The sequence below is a fragment of the Daphnia pulex genome, chromosome 2, assembly GCF_021134715.1.
Source record: "Daphnia pulex isolate KAP4 chromosome 2, ASM2113471v1".
Classification (NCBI taxonomy): Eukaryota; Metazoa; Arthropoda; class Branchiopoda; order Diplostraca; family Daphniidae; genus Daphnia; species Daphnia pulex.
In genome coordinates this window covers 1,238,278-1,260,577 of record NC_060018.1, presented here as the reverse complement: position 1 = coordinate 1,260,577, position 22,300 = coordinate 1,238,278, and the positions used below count along the sequence as shown (strand labels likewise).

General features: G+C 43.0%; 3 protein-coding genes and 1 long non-coding RNA gene across 17 annotated transcripts; 2 read left to right on the top strand and 2 right to left on the bottom strand.

Annotated features, from left to right (window-relative positions):
* Positions 1-1,308: 1,308 nt before the first annotated feature.
* On the top strand, positions 1,309-7,043 carry LOC124202857 (homeobox protein aristaless-like). The gene is made up of 3 exons (XM_046599349.1): positions 1,309-5,718; positions 5,786-6,283; positions 6,352-7,043. The coding sequence occupies exons 1-3, from the start codon at positions 5,272-5,274 to the stop codon at positions 6,835-6,837; spliced, it is 1,431 nt and encodes a 476-aa protein (XP_046455305.1). The 5' UTR covers positions 1,309-5,271; the 3' UTR covers positions 6,838-7,043.
* Positions 7,044-8,119: 1,076 nt separating this feature from the next.
* On the top strand, positions 8,120-15,961 carry LOC124206332. Of its 2 annotated transcripts, XR_006879685.1 has the most exons (7): positions 8,120-8,223; positions 13,743-14,056; positions 14,151-14,436; positions 14,529-14,820; positions 15,084-15,255; positions 15,329-15,638; positions 15,864-15,961. It is a non-coding gene; the product is annotated as an uncharacterized LOC124206332 (long non-coding RNA). The 2 variants fall into 2 exon arrangements; XR_006879684.1 differs by lacking the exon at positions 15,864-15,961 and having other exon boundaries at positions 15,084-15,370.
* Positions 8,275-22,295, bottom strand: LOC124206209 (fibulin-1-like). Of its 13 annotated transcripts, XM_046603937.1 has the most exons (36): positions 21,532-22,295; positions 21,346-21,456; positions 21,128-21,280; positions 20,989-21,071; positions 19,205-20,906; positions 18,214-18,302; positions 18,070-18,143; positions 17,567-17,654; positions 17,291-17,422; positions 17,089-17,221; positions 16,859-17,033; positions 16,690-16,799; positions 16,496-16,621; positions 16,334-16,417; positions 16,118-16,267; positions 15,884-16,054; positions 15,321-15,539; positions 14,517-14,718; positions 14,143-14,450; positions 13,942-14,085; positions 13,735-13,878; positions 13,272-13,412; positions 12,698-13,147; positions 12,227-12,466; positions 12,033-12,161; positions 11,778-11,918; positions 11,460-11,672; positions 11,158-11,295; positions 10,938-11,095; positions 10,781-10,880; positions 10,463-10,717; positions 10,259-10,385; positions 8,914-9,017; positions 8,813-8,844; positions 8,641-8,755; positions 8,275-8,575 (listed from the first exon to the last, which is right to left on the bottom strand). In XM_046603937.1, the coding sequence occupies exons 5-36, from the start codon at positions 19,269-19,271 to the stop codon at positions 8,427-8,429; spliced, it is 4,908 nt and encodes a 1,635-aa protein (XP_046459893.1). In that variant the 5' UTR covers positions 19,272-20,906; positions 20,989-21,071; positions 21,128-21,280; positions 21,346-21,456; positions 21,532-22,295; the 3' UTR covers positions 8,275-8,426. The 13 variants fall into 13 exon arrangements, with proteins under 13 accessions (XP_046459893.1, XP_046459917.1, XP_046459925.1 ...); XM_046603961.1 differs by lacking the exons at positions 11,460-11,672; positions 11,778-11,918; XM_046603969.1 differs by lacking the exons at positions 11,460-11,672; positions 11,778-11,918 and having other exon boundaries at positions 16,859-17,012.
* LOC124188951 (solute carrier family 35 member E3-like) lies at positions 20,762-21,978 on the bottom strand. Its single transcript, XM_046581889.1, has 6 exons — positions 21,927-21,978; positions 21,532-21,668; positions 21,346-21,456; positions 21,128-21,280; positions 20,989-21,071; positions 20,762-20,906 (listed from the first exon to the last, which is right to left on the bottom strand). The coding sequence occupies exons 1-6, from the start codon at positions 21,976-21,978 to the stop codon at positions 20,762-20,764; spliced, it is 681 nt and encodes a 226-aa protein (XP_046437845.1).
* Positions 22,296-22,300: the final 5 nt, after the last annotated feature.

Here is a 22,300-nt window from a genome sequence, read left to right as displayed (position 1 = left end):
GCCTTGTGTTTTTTTTATGGAATCGTTTTATTTGATAGGTGGGGGGATTCCGTTTGTTGAAGAGATAATAAGTCGTATACAATTTTGAAACAAAAGAAAAACGAGTCTCGACGCTGTTTGTGCTTTCACGTCGTTCCCAAGTATTAGAGCGGATAGGGGGTGTGTATTGTGTCATTCGAAACGATTTATATTCCCCTAGCCCACCTCAATTCATTTTTTTTTCTCTATTTGCGCCGGTTGTCATTTTTCTACCTGTTCTACTACCAAGTACACTATTTTTTAAATGGTAGACAGTGAGAGGGAAGGAGGTCACGGCACAGATTTTTAGTGCATATTTTGTTTCGTTGTCCTCATCCATTCAGAAATGGCGCAGGCTGAATAATTATTTTTTACTGGTAACTTTTTTTTCTACTCTCGAATTATTCTTTTTAACCTTTTAAGTTATATTTTGATTACTCTTCTTTTCGATCCCATTTTTATGGTCTTTTTTTTTCTAATCCTCTTTTTAAAAAATTATCTTGACATCGTCGGCCACCTCTTCGATATTCTTCATTTTTATGTGTCAGTTTTTAAAAATTTTCATTTGCCTTTTTATTCTTCCGCCTCTATGTGTGTGTGTGTGGTTGTGTATACTGTACGTGGGCTCGTGCGGGAGGACTTGCACCAAATCCAGGAATCGCAAACAAGGTTTTTTCCCGTCTGCGTGAACAAGCTTAAAAACACATTTTTGTAAGGAAAACTAAATTTTTCGACTCACTTCTTCCTATAATTTCCCTCCCCCCCACTCCCCTGATGTGCCTTGAGAAGCAACTCACAACCCACCAGTTGTTCTTTTTGCCGCAACATAATTTTATTCATTCATTAGTATTCACCATATCCGCCGCTAAAAACAAAAAAGTCGTCGCCGTGCATTTTTGCAATTTATTTATTTCTTTTCAGCAACAACCACAAAGCGAAAATTGTTCCGTATGTGTGTCGTGTGTCTGTTTATCCCCTCTCCTCACTACTATTTCACGCCGTTTCCAGCACACACACACCGCAGCTGCAGCAGACAAAAGAGAAACACTCTCGCAAAAACACTTTTTAATGATGTCCTGATCGCCGTTTGTTTCGACCATTCATGAATGTCCAAAATCGTTCGTTTTATTTTTTAATTTCAAACTCCGGGGTCGATTCCCCCTCAACTTTTCTTCTTTAAAAATTTTTTTTTGATTCCTTTTATCCGATGATGATAATGATTTTATAATCGTGTCATCTTTTTACGATCATGGCGGCTGTGTGACTCACTCGAAATGCTGGGGGTAGTCGAAGATGAAAAAAGACCAACTACTATCAACTACAAGATACACAGAAGAAGACAGAAGAATCTACTGATGAGGTGTGCATAACTATTTTGTAATCGATTGATATGAACAAAAATACAAGATTGTTTTTTTTTGTCGCTCCAAAAAACGAAAAAGAAATGGCGAATAGATTTTTTCGAAAAAAAACGGGGGAAATTGAATTACATTTATCGCGACATTGTTGCTAGGAGGGGCGCAATATAGGGCAGTTTGGTGTACGCTGACGATCGTAATTCAATCTCGATTGAGCATCTATCATCAGTGCGGGGAGCCGAAAGGGGTGGAATGATGATGAACATTAAAAAGGGTGGGGACGGCGATGTAGATATAATAATAATTGCAGTAGCGGTTTCTTTTTTGGGAGGGGAAGACGTCGGTGGGTTTGCGGGCGACAAACACAAACTGATCGTTTGTCGGCCGACGGCGACATTTGTTTGCGACACGGTCGTCGCCCACCAGTCGGAGAAGATCATCATTGCCAACCGCCTTGTTTTTCCTAGTTGCGACTGTCGTCGTCGTCTCAGTGGGAAAGGCGGATGATGATGACTGCTAATCTACTCCCGCTCCCCCCTCCTCCTTTTTTCTTATCATTTTTATTTTTTCCTCCTCTCGAGTCATTAGAACGACACTGTCATAAGTCAGTCGTCTCTTTCCTCTTCCCTGTGTAGCAACTGGAGGAGAGACTATCGATCGACTGGTAATGTATGGCCAGATGGAATCGTATCGCTCGCTTGTAAAATATGCCAGCAAAAGGGAAAACATATTTCTACCCTCTCCCCCCCCCCGTCCTTCTTTTGATCTATGCGCAATTTATTCCTCGCATCTTCTTCTTGTATATACTGTCGGCCATCATATGATGACTGCCGCTCCATTTGACCTGGGCTTGCCTCATTCGATTCTCTTCAAACCGTTTGGTTTTTATTCTTCCCCTCCACAAAAATGTAAGGAATAATTTTTGGATAATTTATTGAAAAGAGAATACTTGTATTAAATGCATCGTTCAATCAGTAGGATTCGTTTTCTTCAAGAGAAAAACTTGGCCAATTTCGAAGGTGGTGGTTCGTCTGTTTTCAGAATTTCCCAGTTCATCAGTCAACGTGGATTCGTTTATACCAGTGGGCGAGTAATTATTCCCGCAGTATACATATTACATGTAGGTAAGTCTACAATAAGTCCGTCTATTTATCCAATTTAGAGCAAATTTAGAGTTAGCCGAGGCAATCGTCTACATTATGCGCCCAGTAGTTCATCAATTTACAAAGAGGGGGACGAAGAAGCTAGGCGCCTGTTTTATTCGCGGCTCATGGCAATGAGTTGCGCTTTACCGCATTTAACGCTCTTAGATTGATTACAGCTAAGAAGACTTTGAAAACAGACAAAAAATAACGCGGGTGCCGATGATGAACGATGCCCGTATATTATGTCCGTGTACGACGAACAACAATTGAGGATAATAAAACTAACGAAGCCATCAATTATTGCATTCAAGGCGAATGAAAAGGGATTCGCTATAAATCTAGGAACACGGTTGACGGAGTGATAAAAATAAAAATACCAATCCCGCTATAGTCGCATCGTGATTTTCGCAAGTGAACCCCCCGAAACAAAAACATTTTACACTCAAAATTTAATGAAAAAAAAAATGAATTTCCGAGTTTATCTTATTATCCCGCTGGATATCGTTTAGAGATACACCGGCGGTGTATGTACTTGATCGTCCTGGTGGATGTGTGTTACAAGGAAGAGGGGGGGGGGGATTTGCTCTGTTATTATATAATAGCTTTGAAGAGAGAAAAAAAAAGAAAGAAAGTGAATAGAAGTAAAGGGGGTCCCAAAACTCATTTTATTAAGTGGCGATTATAGTCTCAGAGTTGTCGAGTGAATGCGTGGGGCAATTGTCGCGCCACGCCGCTTTTGGCTTGTCCCGATGGAGAGACTCGATTTGTCAGGCTCTCGCCACCTCTTTCTTAGATAGTTATATATATTCTTTCGATGGCTGTTTGCAAGATAGAGACAGACCGCCTGGCCTTTTTATTTCTTATTCGTTTTTTTCCTGCCCCCTTCTTGGGTTGTATCCCTTTTTTTCTTCTCTCGTGATACGACAGAGAGGAGGGTCGCAATAGTATCTCAACTACACGCTTCATTAATTTGAAGGGTTGTATGCTGCTAGTAGTAGTGTAGAACAGAGCAGAACTCTATAGCGGCAGTCAGCAGCAGGATGGTATAGTAGTAGTAGGAGACTTGACAGTAGAAATGGGACGTATAAAAGGAGCCGCATCACTTTCCAATTACCGAGATTGAGCCAGGAGGGGTTGGTGATGGGAGTGTACATGGGGTGGATTGATATACACACACACCAGTACGGTGCAGCATTTTTTATAAGTTTTGTTTCTAAAGAAAGAGCTAGATAGGAAAGAAACGAGTCAAAGAAGCTTTTTGTTTTTCAGATTTCGCCATCCATTTGATCCTCTGCCATTCGCATTCAAATGATCCACCAGTGAACGAATCATCGCCATTTGAAAAAGAAGACGACTAATTGAATTGAACTTTTTTCCCCTCTTGCAATAAGCCTCGAGTTAGATTATTCCTTTAGATTTTGAGATTTGTATGTCGAGGAGCTCTCTGTTTTCTGTCTCTACAGTAGAACACAAGTTTATCAGGCCGTCATCGCTCCTGGAAGTCGTTCAAAAACGATTCCATTTTCTCGACTTTGCTGCCATCAACTTGCTACAGGCTTTGATATTGTAATAATAACTGGAAGGCCCATCCGAGAACAATGACGATGTTTGATCTTTCGAATCGTTTCTGGAACTCTTGCCAAAATGGACTGAATTATCATATCGTTTTGGGCTCCGATTTATTACGGATATTTACTTTGAACGATAATATCGCCGGATTAACTTGAATCTCATCCGGCCGTATCCGACTTCTCCCTCGATTCAATTAGAAATGAGACAACCGGAGAGAATGATTACGTGAGTGTCGATGGCGATCTGCCGTTGACTCGAGCTTGAAAGTTACGTGTTTTTGCGTACAGTACATCCAGTATCTTTAAGGATTTCCGTTCACTTGGCGGCATCAAAGGCATTGTGTAAGGCATGGCAGAGAGGAACACAACTGACGTTGATGGATCCGGTCATTAGTTCGTGTTACAACAGCAATGGGCACGGGTCACACACAGCAGGAGTCAAAGAGGCAAGTTATAGACGTATCTAGAGAGAGGGGGGGAGCGGGCGACACTTTTGCTCTTTTTATTCCAAGATGTGACGATAAACCATCGTCATTATTATCTAAAAACACAATTGTTGTTGTTGCTGCCGCTCTTGCGGTTTCCGACTGGTGGGGTGGAGGGGGAGTCCGGCATCAGTCGCTCTAAAGACATAATTCGATTAATTCTTCTCCTTGGACCCCTCCCCGTGAATTCTCTCTCTTATAGGACCCGCCTGACATTTACGTGCATAAATACACAAATAAGAATGGGATTGGGAACGGGAACAATCTAGCTGCTGGACATTTAACAGGAAATTCACCCTGGATATCCATGTGTGTGTTTGTGTGTAATTGAATCAAAACAAAGATTTAACGCACCGGAAACAAAACAAAAAAATATATAGAAGAAGAAGAAGAGTGTGTAATGGCCCCATCGCGATTCTTTTATAATACAGTATATACATTTAGGATCTGTCGAGCCGAAATTCCGTCATTGGCTGGATCCGCCGTCCAATTGGAAAGGAGCGATCCTGCGCAGGACGCCCAGCAGCATCGGACCAAACCACCCATTTGCCGCCGCATTTAATACTCGGGCGACTTCTTTTTCCTGTTATTATTGTCCATCCAGACGACAACCCGGAAGGATCGTCCATCGCTCAAGTGGCCTCTAACCGAGTGAAAACATCTTTCGCAAAGTTTAGACCGACGTCGCTTTTAAATGGCAGTTTTGCTGTTGAATAATAAAGAAAGTCAAGACTGTTTGTCCGTCAACAAGACGGGCTATCCGGCCGACAGCACGGCCCACGACAAGGAAGAAGAAGAAGAAGAACTGGAAGATTTGTCCAGTCGTCGGCCGTCGTTCCGGCAGTTGCCGGCGGCCCTGATTTTCAAGAGTGATCCGTCTTCGTGCGGGAACCAGGAGCTGCTGCTGGCGGAGGAGAACAACAAGCTCCAGTGTCCGCAATCTCCACCGGGATCTCCGTCGGCCGACGCCCAGAATCGCGATCTGCAGTCGGGGAAAATCAAGCCGAGGAGGAGTCGAACCAACTTCACCCTGGAACAGCTGGCCGAGCTGGAACGCCTTTTTGAAGAGACCCACTATCCGGACGCTTACATGCGCGAAGAACTTAGTCAACGGCTGGGACTTAGCGAGGCTCGCGTTCAGGTCAGTTTCTCACGTGAAATTTCATTGATGACAAAATTGTTAAATTCAATTCCATTAACACAAACAGGTTTGGTTCCAGAATCGACGAGCTAAATGCCGGAAGCACGAGAGCCAGGGCCACAGTAAACACGACACATCCATCCTGTCGTTCGACCCGATTGGACGATCCATTGGAGCTCATCGTTCGTTTGGTGAACGAACTTCAGCCTCGAGTGTCTCTCACCACCACCACCACACTCTTTTACATCACGTGATGAACGAGAACTCTATGGGCATCCACCATCCACGATTATCCGTTGGTAGTAACTGCACTAGCGTGACCCAACAGCCGGTAACGACCACTACGACCGTTACGTCATCACATCATCACCACCATCTCCATCACGGAATGGCCAACACTAAACCGGCGACACCTTACTTGATGTCCTCTCCAACAACAACGACAGCCGCAACGACTTCCTCTCCGGCGATTAGCGAACGAAGTCGAGGATTGGCGATTCCGCCTTTGCCATTACATCCATTCCCGCGTTTGATGGATGCCAGTACTCTTTTGGCGGCACAACAGGTAAAATTTGAATTTGAACTTTGATTCGCTGATCAAATTGAACATATTATTGCAATTCATTGAAATAGTACGTGTCGTCGTTGAATAATGTCAACGCCAAATCGATACCGGAATGCGGATCGGTTCCATCTCTGAGTCCTCCGACTGCGTCTCTTATTGCTCCACCTGTGACGATGATTCCGCCAGAGACTTTGGTCAGTTCGACGCCGACTTCTTCGCTGGCCTCGTTCTTCCTCCATCCGGCTTCGCTGGCCGCTTCGCTGGCCGGATATCCTCCTCCACCTCATCCGTGGACCATCAGCTGGATGAACGCAGCAGCGGCTGCCGCTGCCGCCGCCGGTTACGGTTTTGTTAGTAACTCAGCAGCTTCGGCGACGGTTGCCATGGACCTGACGACAGTCCCGTCCGTTCAACACCGGGACCCGTACAATTCCATCGCCGATCTCCGTCTCAAAGCCAAACGTCACGCAGAGGAACTCGTCGATGTCTCCTCATCCGGCAACAACAACAATAACGGTGACGACAATCCATCTCCAAATAGTTCTCTTTCGTAATGTATTTTTTTATTATTATGAATTAAATTTCCATTATATAAAATGAATGTGACAGAACACGTTTCATCCATCATTTGTTGAATCTGTGCTACTCTAATGTGTTCAATAGTTTAGTGCAGACATTATTCCTTTTTCTCTCATTATTCTCTGTATGTTCCACTGTATATCCACAACGAAGAGAAATACATTTCAATGGTGAATTGTGATTATTTAGTCAAATCGACTATAATCAACAACATTGTGTACAATGAGGTAATCAATGGGAGAAGAACTCGAATGAATAATGAAGCCATCAATTTGAAATTATTTGCGTAGTTGAGTTATCTATGCACTACGTAATGGAGATACTCCAAGTAGTGGAATCAGCCGTTATCGTCTTATACCTAATAGATATTAATAAAAATGACGATAAATTGAAAATTATGGGAACCTCTTATTCCGTCTAGACTGCACCGTAAATTTACTATATATAGACGACGTGTTTTTATATTGATTGACTGGCGATGGCGGATCTTCCCGACTGACGGCTGCGACTCGTAAATCCAGCGCTCTTAGTATTATACAGTTGGTATATATCGCATAAGAATAAAGAAAGAGAGCCGTACACGGTTGATTGGATTAGGCCCCGTTAATGCCAGCAGTGCTGGCTCCTGGACCCTAGCTCATCCCCCCCCCCTCCTACACTGCCATACACCACCTCCGACTGGCCTCTTCTTCTTCTCCTCTCTTATCATCATCATCAAAAGATGTAGTGGACCCTTCATTTCTCTCTCTTTCATGATGATGTAAGACTATCATAACTATTTCCAAGTCAGCTAGTCCACTACGGCTACTAACTACCTAGCAGCACTACTCCTATCCGCTTATACACAGTATATCTTCCTCTATATACAGTATATTAAAGTATCTACTACTGCATTGGACGAGGCGTACAAGAGACTATATAATACATACAGAAGTTCTGGCTATAAATACAATCAAGATGAAGATTACAAATGTTTTATCGCCGCTCAATGGACACTGTCGAAATGATCTATTGGATTTTTGGCTCATCAGGAATGATGGCACTGGCCCTGGTGACATGTTTATATTCTCGAATACGGCGACTAAAAAACCAAATTTCGTACTTTACAACCGTCAAAAATATGTGTTTTATGTAACAAAGCTTTTTTTATCCCATCATTAATTTTATTTCTGAATAATTTCTAAATGACAATCGTTATTTCACTTGTTTTCACTTGATATTTGCAAATTGCAACGTTGTTGCCTTCCTGTCATTCATTTGAGATTCTATTTGTGCTGAGTAAGGACGTGAATATCCAACCCTCGACCAAATTTCACAACGAGGTTGTCCACTTGTCGTCCCCCAACATACTTCTTACTAAGGTTAGTGTTTGCAAATCATAACATATTTCGAAAAGTGCGAAACCATTGGTGTTTGTTTTGGTTTAGAATCGAAGCCCGTAAAAGGTGTATTTTGATCTTATAAAGTGTGTGCATGTAAACAGTGCTGCTCAACCAGGTTCGATTAGACTATTAAAATAGTGTGGCTATGTCAAATGTGATTAGAATCTAAAAGAAAAGAATTGCTAAAACTCGTAAGCAGAGACAGTGATAACCACCAGGGCCATGTGCCGTGTGATTTGTCGGCGATTAGAGTATTGAGTCAGAACGCTCATTTCCATGTGGAGGGTGTAGCGATTTGGACCAACAATGGGTCTTACTAGCTGTAAAGCTCCTACGAATGGTAAATTTCATTTGAATAGTTTGTTTTTATCGTCGATTACGTCACATCTGGGATACCTGTGTTTTGAGTCTGAGAGATTCCAAAGAGACCGGCCTCGTTGCCTTCCAGAATCTCGAAAGAAGAATGATAGGACCAAGTACCGACAGCTACAGCTTGCATTCGACTCAGCACCTTTCAAAAAGATAATTGATGTAGCATTATATTTTAAGTCAAATTAGGTTATTTTACCATAGGTTTCTCCAGGCGCTTGATGGTGGGTACTAGCGAACGAGTCATAATAATAACAATGATAATGGAGGTCGTATACATGGTTATGACTAAAGTATTACCGGCTATATGTTGGTAAGTGATGGTCTGCGTACTGTTGGCCAGACATCGGGTATCTCGAAGTGGGCATTGTTTCTTGCACAAAATGGACTCTTGATGGCGTTGACTTGGAACACAATTTTTGACATTCATTTTTATTGAAATCGATTAGTAAAATGCTGTAACATTTTTGCTTTGAACTCAGTTTTTTGGGGAGTTTTATTTTCGCAATTTCAATTTGATCATTTTTTTTTAAATTGATTGTTTTATTTAAAGAGCTGGCTGTTTTTGGTGCACGGCGCCACATGCTTTGGCAACATTTTATTCCTTAAAACAAAAAAAAACACATTTGGCTGGGAGGGAGTCGTGCAACGGGAAAATGTAAAGTAGAAAAGGTATAATCTTGCCTATAGAAAAGGGAAATAAAGAATCGATCAGACAGATCGTCGTCAAAAACTTCAAAGCTGCGATTTGTGTGTGAAGCGGCAATTTCAGGAAAGAATACTCAAAAACAAAACGATATCCTCTTTTATTATTATTATTATTTTACTTTCTCTTCGATGGCCTTATTTTGTTTGAATAGAAATCGTATGTCGGTCATACCAGTAGTAGTACAATCAAAAGAGAAGAGCTAACAAATGATTCTTTGGATACAATCTACATGGGGATTAACTTAATTGAAGAAAGTAACCATCATCGGGCCGCGCCCCTTGTTTTTTAGAAATCGTATTGCGTGACGTAGATGAAAATTTTGACGACGGCGACGCCACTGAAGACGCCGTTTTGGTACATGTCCATGTTGAGGAAGAGCTCAATCTCTTGTGGTCCGACGATGGACTTTGTCAGGGCCAGGATGGCCTGATTGGGCGACGATGTCGACCGACGTAAACTGAAGACGTTGCGGTCGACTTTGAGTTTGCGATCGACCAGGTCGTTCGGAGCCCGGACGTCGTTCAGTTCCAAATTGAATTGAACGGTCGCCGAGGCCCAGAGTGGACCGCGCATGCTAAACAGGTCCAGGTGGCCGGTGCGGGCTGGGATCGGGATTTTCGATGGCAACGTCAAAAAGTTGTACGAGTAGGAGACGGGCTTGCGCAGGCATTCCGTGTCCCAGCTGTGGCACTCCAGACTGACTCTTTTGCAGCGGCTGTGCAGTGCATTTTATGTGCAGTTTAATCAAGGTGATATTTTTAAAATATGCCCCGGGTTCGTTTGGTTTGCGGGAGCAGGTGGATCAAAGCGGCAGCGTAACAAATAAAAGCAATTACAAAAGAAAATGTTGAATCAATGTCGGATTTTTGTTTTTTGGTTTTCTCTACCAATTAGCTGCTGTAATTCTAGAAAATAATGAAATAAGCTTTTACGTACTTGCGGTGCTCGGTGTCACGGACGTAGTTGGGCGGGCAGACGATGGCGTTGCAATAATAACCGCCTCGAGTGTTGAGACAAGTCTCTTCCGCACGACACACTCCCGGTCTGACGCATTCGTCGATATCTTTTTTCATTCAATTTGAAATCATCTCGCGTTAAAACGGTATCCATGCAGTATAGTAACGTGTGAAATCATTTTACCTTGGCAAGTGCGGTTGTCGGAAGCCAGACGATATCCATCGGGACATTGACACGAATAACTGCCAGGCTCGTTGACGCACAGACCGACGCACAAACCTCCACGGTCTTTGTACAATTCGCACTCGTCGACATCGTGACATGACCTGTTATCGGGAGCCAGGGTGTAACCTGACTGACAACTGCATTGGTAGGAGCCCCAAGTGTTGGCACAATTCTGTTGGCATAGGCGGGCCGTTTCGGCGCATTCGTCGATATCTGTAAAAAATATGCCGCAGTAGTTAATAGTTGAGTAGAATTTTGCTGTGTTGTTTTCATTACCAACGCATGAACGGGGATCCGATCCTGAGCGGAATCCTTCCTTGCAGTCGCATCGGTAAGATCCGGGCGTGTTGGCGCATTGTGAATTTGGCGAACAAATCTTAAACAAATAGGAAATGATGAACAATTACTTTGAATTGTTAGACATGTTTCGTACCTGCCCAGCGAATCGTGTACATTCATCAATATCCTCGCACTCCCGGTTAGCTCCGATCGTGTAGCCTGGTTGACAAACGCAGACATAGCCGCCTGGGCGATTTTGACACAACTGATTCCTCTTGCAGTCGTGAGTTGCCTTGGCACACTCGTCGACATCTAGAAAATAACGTTGGTATTTTATCATATCGGTCGTTTTCTATAAAGGACTAAGAGACTACCTTGACATTGTGTTCCTGCGCTGTTCATTTCATAACCGGGATCACATTTTTGGGTGTTGAGGCATGTGAAGGATCCGATCGTGTTGGTGCATTGGTGGCCACGGGGACAGGGACTTCCGCGTGCGCATTCGTCAATATCTTTTGTTTCCAGTTATTAAAAATTTAAAAATTATTTGACAATTTGAGAACTATCAAATGATTTAAAGACAATTTCTTTCGTAGCAGTTAGTAGCAAGCCACAAGCCAGATTAGTATTTTAAAATTTATATTTAGAATTGAAAAATAAGTCAAGTCTACTGAACCGTTGCATCGGCCTCTGGGTGCTGGTTCGAAGCCTGCAGCGCATTGTGTAGGTTGAACACAGCGGCCCGTCTCCTCGTCCAGCAAGGTGTGCCCGTCTGTGCGGTCGTTGCATTTCTTGCGCTCGCAACGGAACGAGCCCTCCGTGTTGCGGCACTGATAGAGCGGGCCGAGATTGGAGCAATCGTTTGCTCCCGATTCGCATTCGTCATCGTCTTTTTTTAGTAGTTTGCACATAATTAGTAGTTAATTGCATACAATCGTGCCATTGGTTTTCGATTTTTGCATGCTGATTACGCAGCCTCTTATTTTTTGTTTACCTTCACATCTGCCCTTTTGGGAGTTGTAGGTGTAGCCCGTGCCACAGCTGGCCGTACGGAAGCAGGTGTAACTGCCGATCGTGTTGTCGCACCTCTGCGAGCTCAAACAGTCGTGGTAGTCCAGCAAGCATTCGTTAATATCTAAGTTGTTTTTATGCCAACGAACAGAGTCGCCATTGAAGCGCATGCCAATTAGTAGCGGAATGCATAAACTTAATAATAGCGGCAAGTTTTAAAAAAAATGGCGGCTCATACCTTCGCAGAATTGAGTGGCTGTGTTGAAACGGTAGCCGACTGCGCAACGGCAGACGTAGCTGCCCACTGTGTTTTCACATTGTTGGTTGCCTCGACAAGGATTCGGGTCATTTGTGCATTCGTTAACATCTACAATCAAATATCAGTGAGACAGGAATCGAATTTTCTGTTTTCGAAATCTTTTCAGGAATTACCAATACAACGACGGCTGTCATCACTAAAGATGTAGCCTCTCGGGCAACTGGGCGTTCTGGGTGGTGGCCGATTCGTGCTAAGTGGAGCTGATGTCGTCGTCGTCAGAGGATTGGGTGCGACTGAACTTGAAGTTGCTGGCAGCTCGTTGAAAGGCACGCAACGATAACCTCCTCGCTCGTTGACGCATACTTCGGTCTCCTTGTTGCAATAATCTCGGGCTTCGACACACTCGTCGATATCTAATCATTATTCATAAAAATGTTTTAGAACTATTTCGTTAAAAGATATTTTGGCGAAAACATGCTCAAAGCCATTCCTCATGCACATTTTTAAACAGGTTGAAAGCGTCAAGTTGTTTTCTCTCAGTTCTCCTTGCGGTTTAGTTCATCAGTTGATGTTTCAATGTTGCCGATGATAATTAGCGCATGCTGGCAGTGATTTTAATTGACAAAACGGCATTCCCTTCATACCCTGACAACTGCGAGTGCGCCGTGAGTAGCGGAAACCGGCCTGGCATCTGTCGTTCTGGCTGGAACCACCAGGACGAGAGGAAATTGTGGAGAAGTTTGGTTTTGGGGTTGTTGCCGATGTTGTACTAGTAGTGGTAGTAGTTGTGGACGTGGTTGTTGTTGGTCGAGTTGTAGTGGTTGTTGTTGGGCGAGTTGTAGTAGTTGTTGGACGAGTTGTAGTAGTTGTTGGACGAGTTGTAGTTGTAGTCGGGCGTGTTGTGGTTGTTGTAGTTGGGCGTGGCGTTGTAGTTGTCGTCGTAGGGCGTGGCGTAGTTGTTGTTGTTGCTTTGGTTGTTGCTCTTGTTGTCGTGGGTAGACTTATCGGCTCGCATCTGTAAGTGCCGACCATGTTGACGCAACGTTCTGCCGGTGGCCGGCATGGATTTGTTCCCTCGCGACATTCGTCAAGATCTTTGAACACGATCGTCAATCATTGGACGATTTTCATTTCTCTCAACCCTCCACTTATTTCGGTGCGCAATCTCTTAACGCCTCAATTGAAATCAGATACAGAAAGTAATTGAAGGATTCTTACCTTGACACTCTCGTTTCTCTGTGTCGTATCGGTATCCCAGTCCGCAGCTGACGGGCTCCCGATCCACGCAGCGGAACGTTCCCACGGCGTTGACGCAAGTCCCAGAGCAGTTGTGAGTCCCTTCGGCGCACTCGTCCACATCTGCCCCCAAAGTTGCAAAGAAATTAAATGTCCGGTTTTCATTATGAAATGGAAAGACCCGGTGAAATATTATTCCCTTAAATTTTTTAAATTCCACACGGAACATTGAACGTAAAAGGGATAACAACGAAATGTACAAAACAAAAGCGAGAATAACATTTAACCACCACCATTAAGATGCGAATATTTCATTATTTTTCATTTTTCAATTATTAAGTAAAGTGCAAATATTTATTTACCTGATTATTACGTGTCATTGGCTATGAACTTTGTGCTTTTAAAATTAATTCTTTTGTGCTACAAATCTGATGAAACGTTTTACCTTTACAGAAACGCTCTTGTACACTGAAGCGATGGCCTGCCGGACAGAATGGATAGGGACGACAGTCGAACGAACCGTAATTATTGACACACAACTCGGTCTGAGTCGTACAGTTGTGCGATCCTTCAATGCATTCGTCAATATCTGTTGCATTTAACAAAATGAATAAATTGCTGTTTATCTTTCAAATAATATTTCAGCACACACCTTCACAGCGTCCGGTTGATGTGTTGCGGCGGAATCCAGACAGGCAAGGCGTCAACGGTTTGCATCGGTATGAACCGGCGGTGTTGACGCAGTCGGATTTTGATGGTTCACAACGGTGAGTCCCTTCCTCACATTCGTTTATATCTTTTGATGGAAACCACTTAAAATTACGCTCGCCACATTATCGACTGAAGATTTTACCTTTGCAGCGACCACCGCCCGCCTCTTTGCGGAATCCTGACGGGCATGAACCGGATGAGTTGTGCTGTTGGCGTGCAGCTCTGGTTGTTGGAGGAGCAGTTGTAGTGGTGGTGGGAGTAGTTGTTGTTGTCGTCGGTCTCGTCGTGGTTGTTGTGGTCGTCGTCGTAGTAGTAGTAGTAGATGAAGTGACGCGTGAAACGGGAATCGGACGCGTGTTGAAGTCGGTTGTAGTCGTTGCCGGGATACTCACCGTTTGCAAAACGGGTCTCAGTTGTTCACATCGGTACGATCCGGGTACGTTGACACATCTTTAATCCAGCGTGATTATTATAATGATTCAAAATTCTAGTTTTAATTTATTGAACTGTTTTTACTTTTCTGCCAAGGTGCAATTGTGATTGTTGTTGAGGCACTCGTCCATGTCGACACATGGGCCCATGGCGTCGGCGACGTCGGGTTGGTATCCCGGCGCGCAGGCCTCGACACATTCGTACGATCCTTCCGTGTTTGCGCAACGCTTGTCATCGTCGCACAAGCTCAGATCGTCCAACTGTCCGTTCAGACATTCGTCCAGATCTACAAAGATGTTGTGGTTACCACAGCTCAAAAAGAATAAGGCTCAAATTCTACCGTGAAATTCTACTAATTCGAACTAATACTTTTCTACTGACATTATCCGTAAGTAGGAGGAGCTAAGAGGTTTTTTTTTTTACTATTTATGTTCCAATAAAATTCGACCGACGAGAGAATGAGACAACGAAAATAAGATGTTGATCAAATCGATTCATCTGCCATGAATAAACTTTGTTTATTAACGTCAAATATTTTGGTGGTTCATTGAAATGAACGACAGATGTCCAAACAAGTCGAATTTCATTGGAACGATAATTGCAGGCAAAAGAACTAAAAGACAGTGATCTTGGAAAAATTTTCTTTGCTAGAAAAGAATGAACGGTTGGGTTCATTTATTTCAACGAAATTTGCAGAAGGCCAATACTGCCACCAAGTACCACTGCCTACATTGTAGAATTCAAGCATCATCACACCACGTCTATTGATAACTAGAACTACGGAGCGAGAAAGTCGAAGGCGCATTAAGAGATAGTGAAGCAAGTATGTTAAAAAAAAGTCCACTAGAAAAATTCAAAGAGAATAAAATTATTTTTGTATCTGCTGACCGATGCAGACTTGTTCGTCCTCATCGTAGGTGTAACCGGTTGGGCATTGGCCATAGTTTGGAATCTGGTGATGATCATCGACGTCGTGGTGACGCTGGCCGGTCGTGGTGGATGCGGCGTCGGCGCTGAGTGGCTCGCAATGATAGCGGCCCAGGTCGTTGATGCACATTTCCATTCCGTGCACGCAAGTATCGAGACGCTCGGCGCATTCGTCCACATCTGTGACATAATAAGGAGACGGACCGGCATTGCCCGCGACAAGAAAACCCTCAACCAGTTAACAACACGATTGGACAGGAGACGCAACACACCAGACAGGTAAGCGGAAGGTTTAAACCAAGCCCCAATTTTGAAGAAAACAAAATCTTTTTGTGGAAAGACAAACAACTGAACTACAACCACGAATTTTTAAAATGATAAATAATGTTGTTGAACATGCAACTACTAACCCAAAGACGGACTGAACTACTCTACTGAAAATTAGATTGTCAAGTAAAGTATTGAAAAACAAGCGAAATAAAAGAGCAACGTACATTATTATAGGTATAGAACTGTCACGGTACCTTCGCACGTCTGTTGAGCCGTGTTGAATTTGTATCCTGCCGGGCAAGTGACAGATGGACCAAGTAAACTACTTTCGTTTCGGGCTTGACAGGTATAAGATCCTTGGAGATTTACGCAAACGGGTCGCGTTTTCGGACAAGTTGCAGGATTTTCTTTGCATTCGTCAATGTCTGTTGGATAGACAATAATTTGAATATCACTTTTACTTTAATTCATCTGTTTTATTTGATTACCGATGCAAGTTTGGATTTGGTTGTTGAATCGGAATCCGAGTGGACATTCTTCGAGCTGTGGTCTGCGAGCGCAGTTATAAGAACCGATCGTGTTCTGGCAAGATGTTTGAGCCGGGCAAACTGGTGGCTGTGTCTCGCACTCGTTTACATCTTTAATTGATCAATTCATTTAGAAATTTATCCAATCACAATCACACAAATTATGTTTCAACATACCGTCACAAACTCTTGATTCGGGGTTAAACTTGAAACCTCGCGGGCAGCCTCGTCCCTCGCTACTACTTTCGGGTGAAGCTGGGGCTTTAATAGCAACGGATTCATTTAATTGCATAAATTAGTTCTTAATTAAGAAAAAAAAATGCGGTTATTAGATTCTACCTGGTCGGGATCCAGTGTTGACAGGACTATCTTTCCGTTCGATGCAAGCGAAACCCCCGGGTTGATTGACACAAATTTGTAACAGTACGTCGCAATTGTCGGCGCCGATTAAACATTCATCGACATCTTATTTTTTAAGTTGAGAAACAATTAAGTTAAAACAACAATTCATTTAATTAATTTCACCACTTTACCTGTACAGGTCTTCTCGTCGGAAGCCAGCTGGAATCCGGAGTGGCAGGAGCATTCAACTGCTAATCCTGTGTCGGTACACTTTTGCGAACAAGGGTTATCGCTCGAACAACTGCAAAAGTACAACTCGGGTAAGCTTAACTCAATTTTCTAAACGAGCGTGTTTCATACCGATCGTATTGCGTGGCTTGCTGACAAGATTTGCCATCGGCTAGTAGCTGGAATCCTTCACGACACTCGCAGCGATAGGACGGGCCGCCAGTAGGAACGCAAACATGGGCACATAATTCTCCAGGGAAGCGGGCGCAAAGGTCTTCATCGTCTTCTGCGGAGTTTTGATTCCGTTCTTGTCAAACACGTTAAACACATATGCAATTGAGTTTTATTTAAATAATTCTCACCAATAGAATTCTGTTCATCAATCGGATAGCTGGGCAGCGCTGGGGTAGGAGGTGGTGGTAGAAATGGTGGGATTTGAGCTCTGGGAGTGGAGCTAGGAACGCGTAGGTTAGGGAGAGGATTATCCGGGAAAACCTGTTGCAAGTTAAAATTCGTGTCTCAGTCAAAAGAAACGAACGAAACAAACAAATCGATGAACTAGACCTGTGGGAGCGTTTGTTGACAACAGGAGCGGTAAGCGTCGTCCCAAGGAGCACCGAACTGGAAAGCTCTAAAAGTGCATCCCATTGACATGGATCCAGCTACTAGACCCAATTTGCAACCTTCGCAACAATCCTGGTGGAGTTGGTCATTTAATATGTAAATTACAGTTACGTGATATACTTTAGGCCGTGTAACAAATTTACTAAATAACTTTTTTATTTTGTTTAAATCTCATTTCCGGTGATAGGGAGGGTCAATAAACGCTTAGCCACTCACTTTATGTGTTTCGCCGCCCAAATCTCGGTTGACCGAACATTCCCGATCCGCCCTGGCCGACTGTTTGCCGAGCTCGCACTGTCGCTCCCTGAAGCCAGCAGTGATTATATGCGTACGCCATCAACCAGTCATAAAAATGTAAATATTACTTAAATAATATTTGTCAAAGAATGTGATCTTATCAGTGACATCCACAGGTCAACAATGAATGGGGTGGGGTGTAGCAACTTGCGAGTGCCCACCCGCATTTTTGTGATCTGTGGGCCTCATCAATGTGGAACACTAAACAACAATTCAGGTATGTATTGGGCGTGTGATACGTGACGTCACGCGGCCGTAGTTTTATTCGAGAAACCAGGCAAAATGGACTTTGACCAGCCGATTGTCCCATTTTAATGGAAGTGACCTCAATTTTTAGTAGATCACAATAATGCGATGACCACCACGAAGCGCATTATTTGAGTTATAAAAGTCTAAGGTGCGCGCGTGATTTTAGAACAAACCTGTGTTTGCGAAGACAGCAAATGTGAACGGCTGAAAGGCAGATAGCTTGTTGCTCGTTACGGATGCCCACCACCTAATATTGTTTAGAAATTTAATCCATCGTTAAAGTAAATAAAAGTATCGTGATTGACAATATATCCGACCGGTGCGGGGAAGGCGGCGCATTGCAAGTTCTCCACGCCCCATTTGACACCGAGATTACAGCAATGAGACAGAGGCTGTTCAAAGTCACCTGCATTATATCAAAAAGATTCCATCACGTCAAAAAATGTCAAGTACCGATTACAGGCTTACAGCCAATAGTATTATCGAGTTATTGCTGGGGCCGGCAGCTGGCGGCAGGGATAAAATGAGTTACACTACCGAATGGATTTATTTAGAAATTCTGGAATCGGATATTTGTTAAGTTTGGGTTTTTCGTTGTTTTTTAAATGTAACCGATGGATTTTACAACAGTTTTAGCGCGCCCTGGCATCGGCAGCAACAGCGCAGCTGGTTTTTGTTTATTTTGAGTTGGAAAACCCATCGGAAGATGCGGAAGCTCGTACGGATGAATGCCGACAAACAGACGCGACTCTAGTATACAGAGTAATACTGTATATGTATTTAGGACTGTGCCCATGTGTACAGTCGGCCGAACATAAAGTTTCTATAGTCCTATCACCCGCAGAAAGATTGACATGCTCCCCTTTTTCCCTTCGCTTTTCGAAAATGTTTCAACTGATAACACCACGAGAAGAAAAAGAGACTTTTCCGCTTTTTTCCGTAGGTGAAAGATTTGAACTTTATTTTTTAACTCTCACAAATAGCTGGTGAAAGGCCCAAACGCTAAGCGATTCCCGACTGATGAATTGACGATTGAAATCTAAAAGCCTTTGGCCGAGTGCTGACGGGCTCCACTTGACTTCAAGTGCATTTTCACTATAGATATTGGTGAATTTTTTGGAAGCGAACCATAGTTCCAGGAATTTCCCATCGGACATAGTACATAGACAGTGAAATTATACGGCCTCGATTGAAGTGTAATGGAAGAATTTTTTTGGTTTTATCTTGTCAGATTGAATGCGTTCCAGACGGAATATGGGCTCTATTTGAAAATCACAGCAAGGCACCAGACCTTTGGTCGAGACTTACCGTAAACGTCTGTGAGAAGAAGGAGAGAGAGTCCAATCAAGGGCAATCTTGTAGTCCAGTGCCCCATTTCCTTCCAATTATTTAGTTTTCTTTGAAATTGTAATAGAAACAAATTTCGCTTTTTGTTTAGATTTGGGGGTTTTAAGATTTGACAGTAGCTGTCACGCAAACGGTGCGCTAAATGGCGCACAGTCGCACACACACAACAAAACTCACTGCTGTCTAAACAATCAATGCAAGTCCAGGGTTTTGTTTGTCTTATCGTCCGCACTTTTTCTTTTTATCTCTCGTTTTTTTTTGTTTTTTTCTCTCGTCTCTCGCCCGACAAAGATTCTCTTACGATTTATTATACTGATCTAGTAGTTCCGAATCGTCCGCTAAGGTGAGTTCGACTATCCCTAGTAGGTGTTGCGGTGCTTCCTATATCCTGGAGGGCGGATGGCTGTGGTCCCGGTGGTGAACTGGGATGAATATGCGCGTGAAACAAGGCACCGTTGAAGTCGAATGAGACGGAATGAATCGGGATGAGCGGAAGAAAAGTTGGCAGTCGAGAGGCGAGGCGACTAAACGGTGACTGAAGACGGAGTGGGGCAGTTCGAGAGAACGAACCGTGTGTGTGGCTTTTTTAACCAGCCCTCTCTCGGGGAGTCGAGGGGGGAAGGGCTTAAACACAAAAAAAAAAAAGAAAAAGAGCAAAGAAGAAAAAATAAAAGAGAGAAAGATAAGAAGAGATTGGGTCTCTTTCTTCAGCTTGTCGCCTTCCCTATTGTCTTCACTGTCAAACAAGATGAAACTGGGCAACAGCAGTTGCACATCTGCTTCTTGTCACACTTCGATGGAGTTCGGCTCGGTCAGCCTCCCTTTCAACATCCGGCGGTCTGACATCCGATTCGATCCAATTCCGGGAGACTAGCAATCTGCTACATTGCCATGTTTTTAATGTATACCAATGAACAATAACGCATCCGGTCAAAGACTTCAAAATTGAGGAAGATTTTTTAAGATTTCTGTCTTAAGATTTTTTGTTTTGTCTTGGAGTCGGTTAACGATGCAAAGGGAATGCGAAAAAAAAGGCAAAATGTATAGCGTTCCCGCGTGTGGGACGTGTTGATGAGTGAACCAAACATTCCATCCCGCACTCCCTCCCCCTCTGCTTCCATCCACCCCGTCACTGAGGAATGTCGTATACTGTGCACATGGAGGAGGGAAATAAATAATCAACGTTTCGGTTGTCAAGTCACGCTTCGGGAATTCACTTACTTTGGCAGGTGCGCATTCCCCGCCAACTATATATCGACAGGTGATTTTCATTACTTTGAATTCCAAATATAGCATCGTCGTCATTATTGTTATATTTGGAATCGCGTTAACAAATGATTTGGTTTTTTTTTAAATGGAAAAGTACAAACAATTTGGCGCGAGGAACTAAGTCTCTTATTTAAAAAAGACACTTGGTAAGTCGATTAACGAATTTGTGCGTGCACTGTCACTCGCTCCCCGTCCGGAGCTAGTGCATAGTCCAAAGTTTTAACGTCAACATTTTTCGAGATTGAGCTTTCACGACCGCACATGGCTGTAGGCGACGACTCCCGCCAACGTGAGTATGAGTCCGAATAGTTGGTTGGCAGACAGGGGATCCTGGAACAAGAAGAAGCCAGCCGCCACAGTCAGGCAGAATTTTAAATGACCCGCCATGTTGTAACTGTACAATCGATTAGCGTAACAAAAACAAAACTTGTTAAAAATCTGAGGAATCAAAATCAACACACAGAAATGAAAATTACGTCAATGCGGACGTGTTGCCGATGATCCAGTAAATAGATAAATTTACAGCAAAGGCGATCAAGCATGAACACACAACTGGAATCTAATAAAGATCAATTGATTACAAATTAATTCACCATTGAATCCTATTTCACTTACTATGGCTGCCAGAGTCCATGAACGATAAACGAGCTGAAGAACAGGCTCGAATGCAAGGACTGGGAAGAAGAGAATAATTGCTGATATGGGTGCCTGGTAGTATAAAAGCTGCATGGAATTAAGTTGCAGCTCTTTCTGTTTCTCTCCAACCAACTAAAAGAAACCAACACAAATAAGACTGACATATTCCACATGGCTGGAATAAAAATTCATTATACCACTTGATAAAAAGAAGTGACCACAACTCCCATTACTGCATATGCTGTGCCAATTAAGTTAAATTTAATGTCATAGATGAAATTCAAAATGACTCCTATTATAATTGGTATCTGTATGACAAAATGTGACAATAAATAAAAGATGATAAGCTTCTAGACAAACTATTAGTTTTGGTAGTAACTCACCACTGTCAATAATGTTGCAGTATTGATTGATTTTCCATAATAATGATACTGTATGAGTAATACACATGGAGTGGTCATCACTTTAGCTACTTGGTAGGTACCCACAGAATTATTTTCTAGGCTAAGATTAGTTAGAACTACAAATCCACAAAAGCAAAGTGCCAAAGGGATCATGGATATCAAAGGGACCTTTTTTACACTAAAAACCCCAAGGAGTTGGCACACATGGAGACAGAAAAATGTCGAGATAAAGTGCATGAGTGTCAAAGTCATGTTTGGGAATCCAACTGACGTGTAAAGCCATTTGTTGATGAGAACAATTGAAATTGATACAGATATATTGAGACAAACTGCAAGACCTGTTTTGATTGTTTTCTTTGATTCATCATCTTTACCCATGTACTTCCTTCCAAGATATCCTGATGTGGCTATAATTGTGGTTAACATGGTTTTAAGGTAGCACTTTTTTATAAAGTAAACTTGATGGCAACAATTAAGGGGGCGTCTTTTCAAGACAAAATAAAATCTTCGACTGTGTCAATTTGGCTACTGTGAGTGAGTTGGAAATTTAAGTAGGACGCCCGCAATAGAGATTTATAAAACATGAAGAGAAAATAGTGTTAGGAACACACATAACAAGAACATTTGAAACCGGCTTATAAAAATGTGTGTTTTCACTTAATCACGCGTTAACCTGTTGATTTCTCTTATTCTTTCGTGGCTGGCAACTTTTTGACAGCAACATAACAAGACAGAGCCATCTGTACGC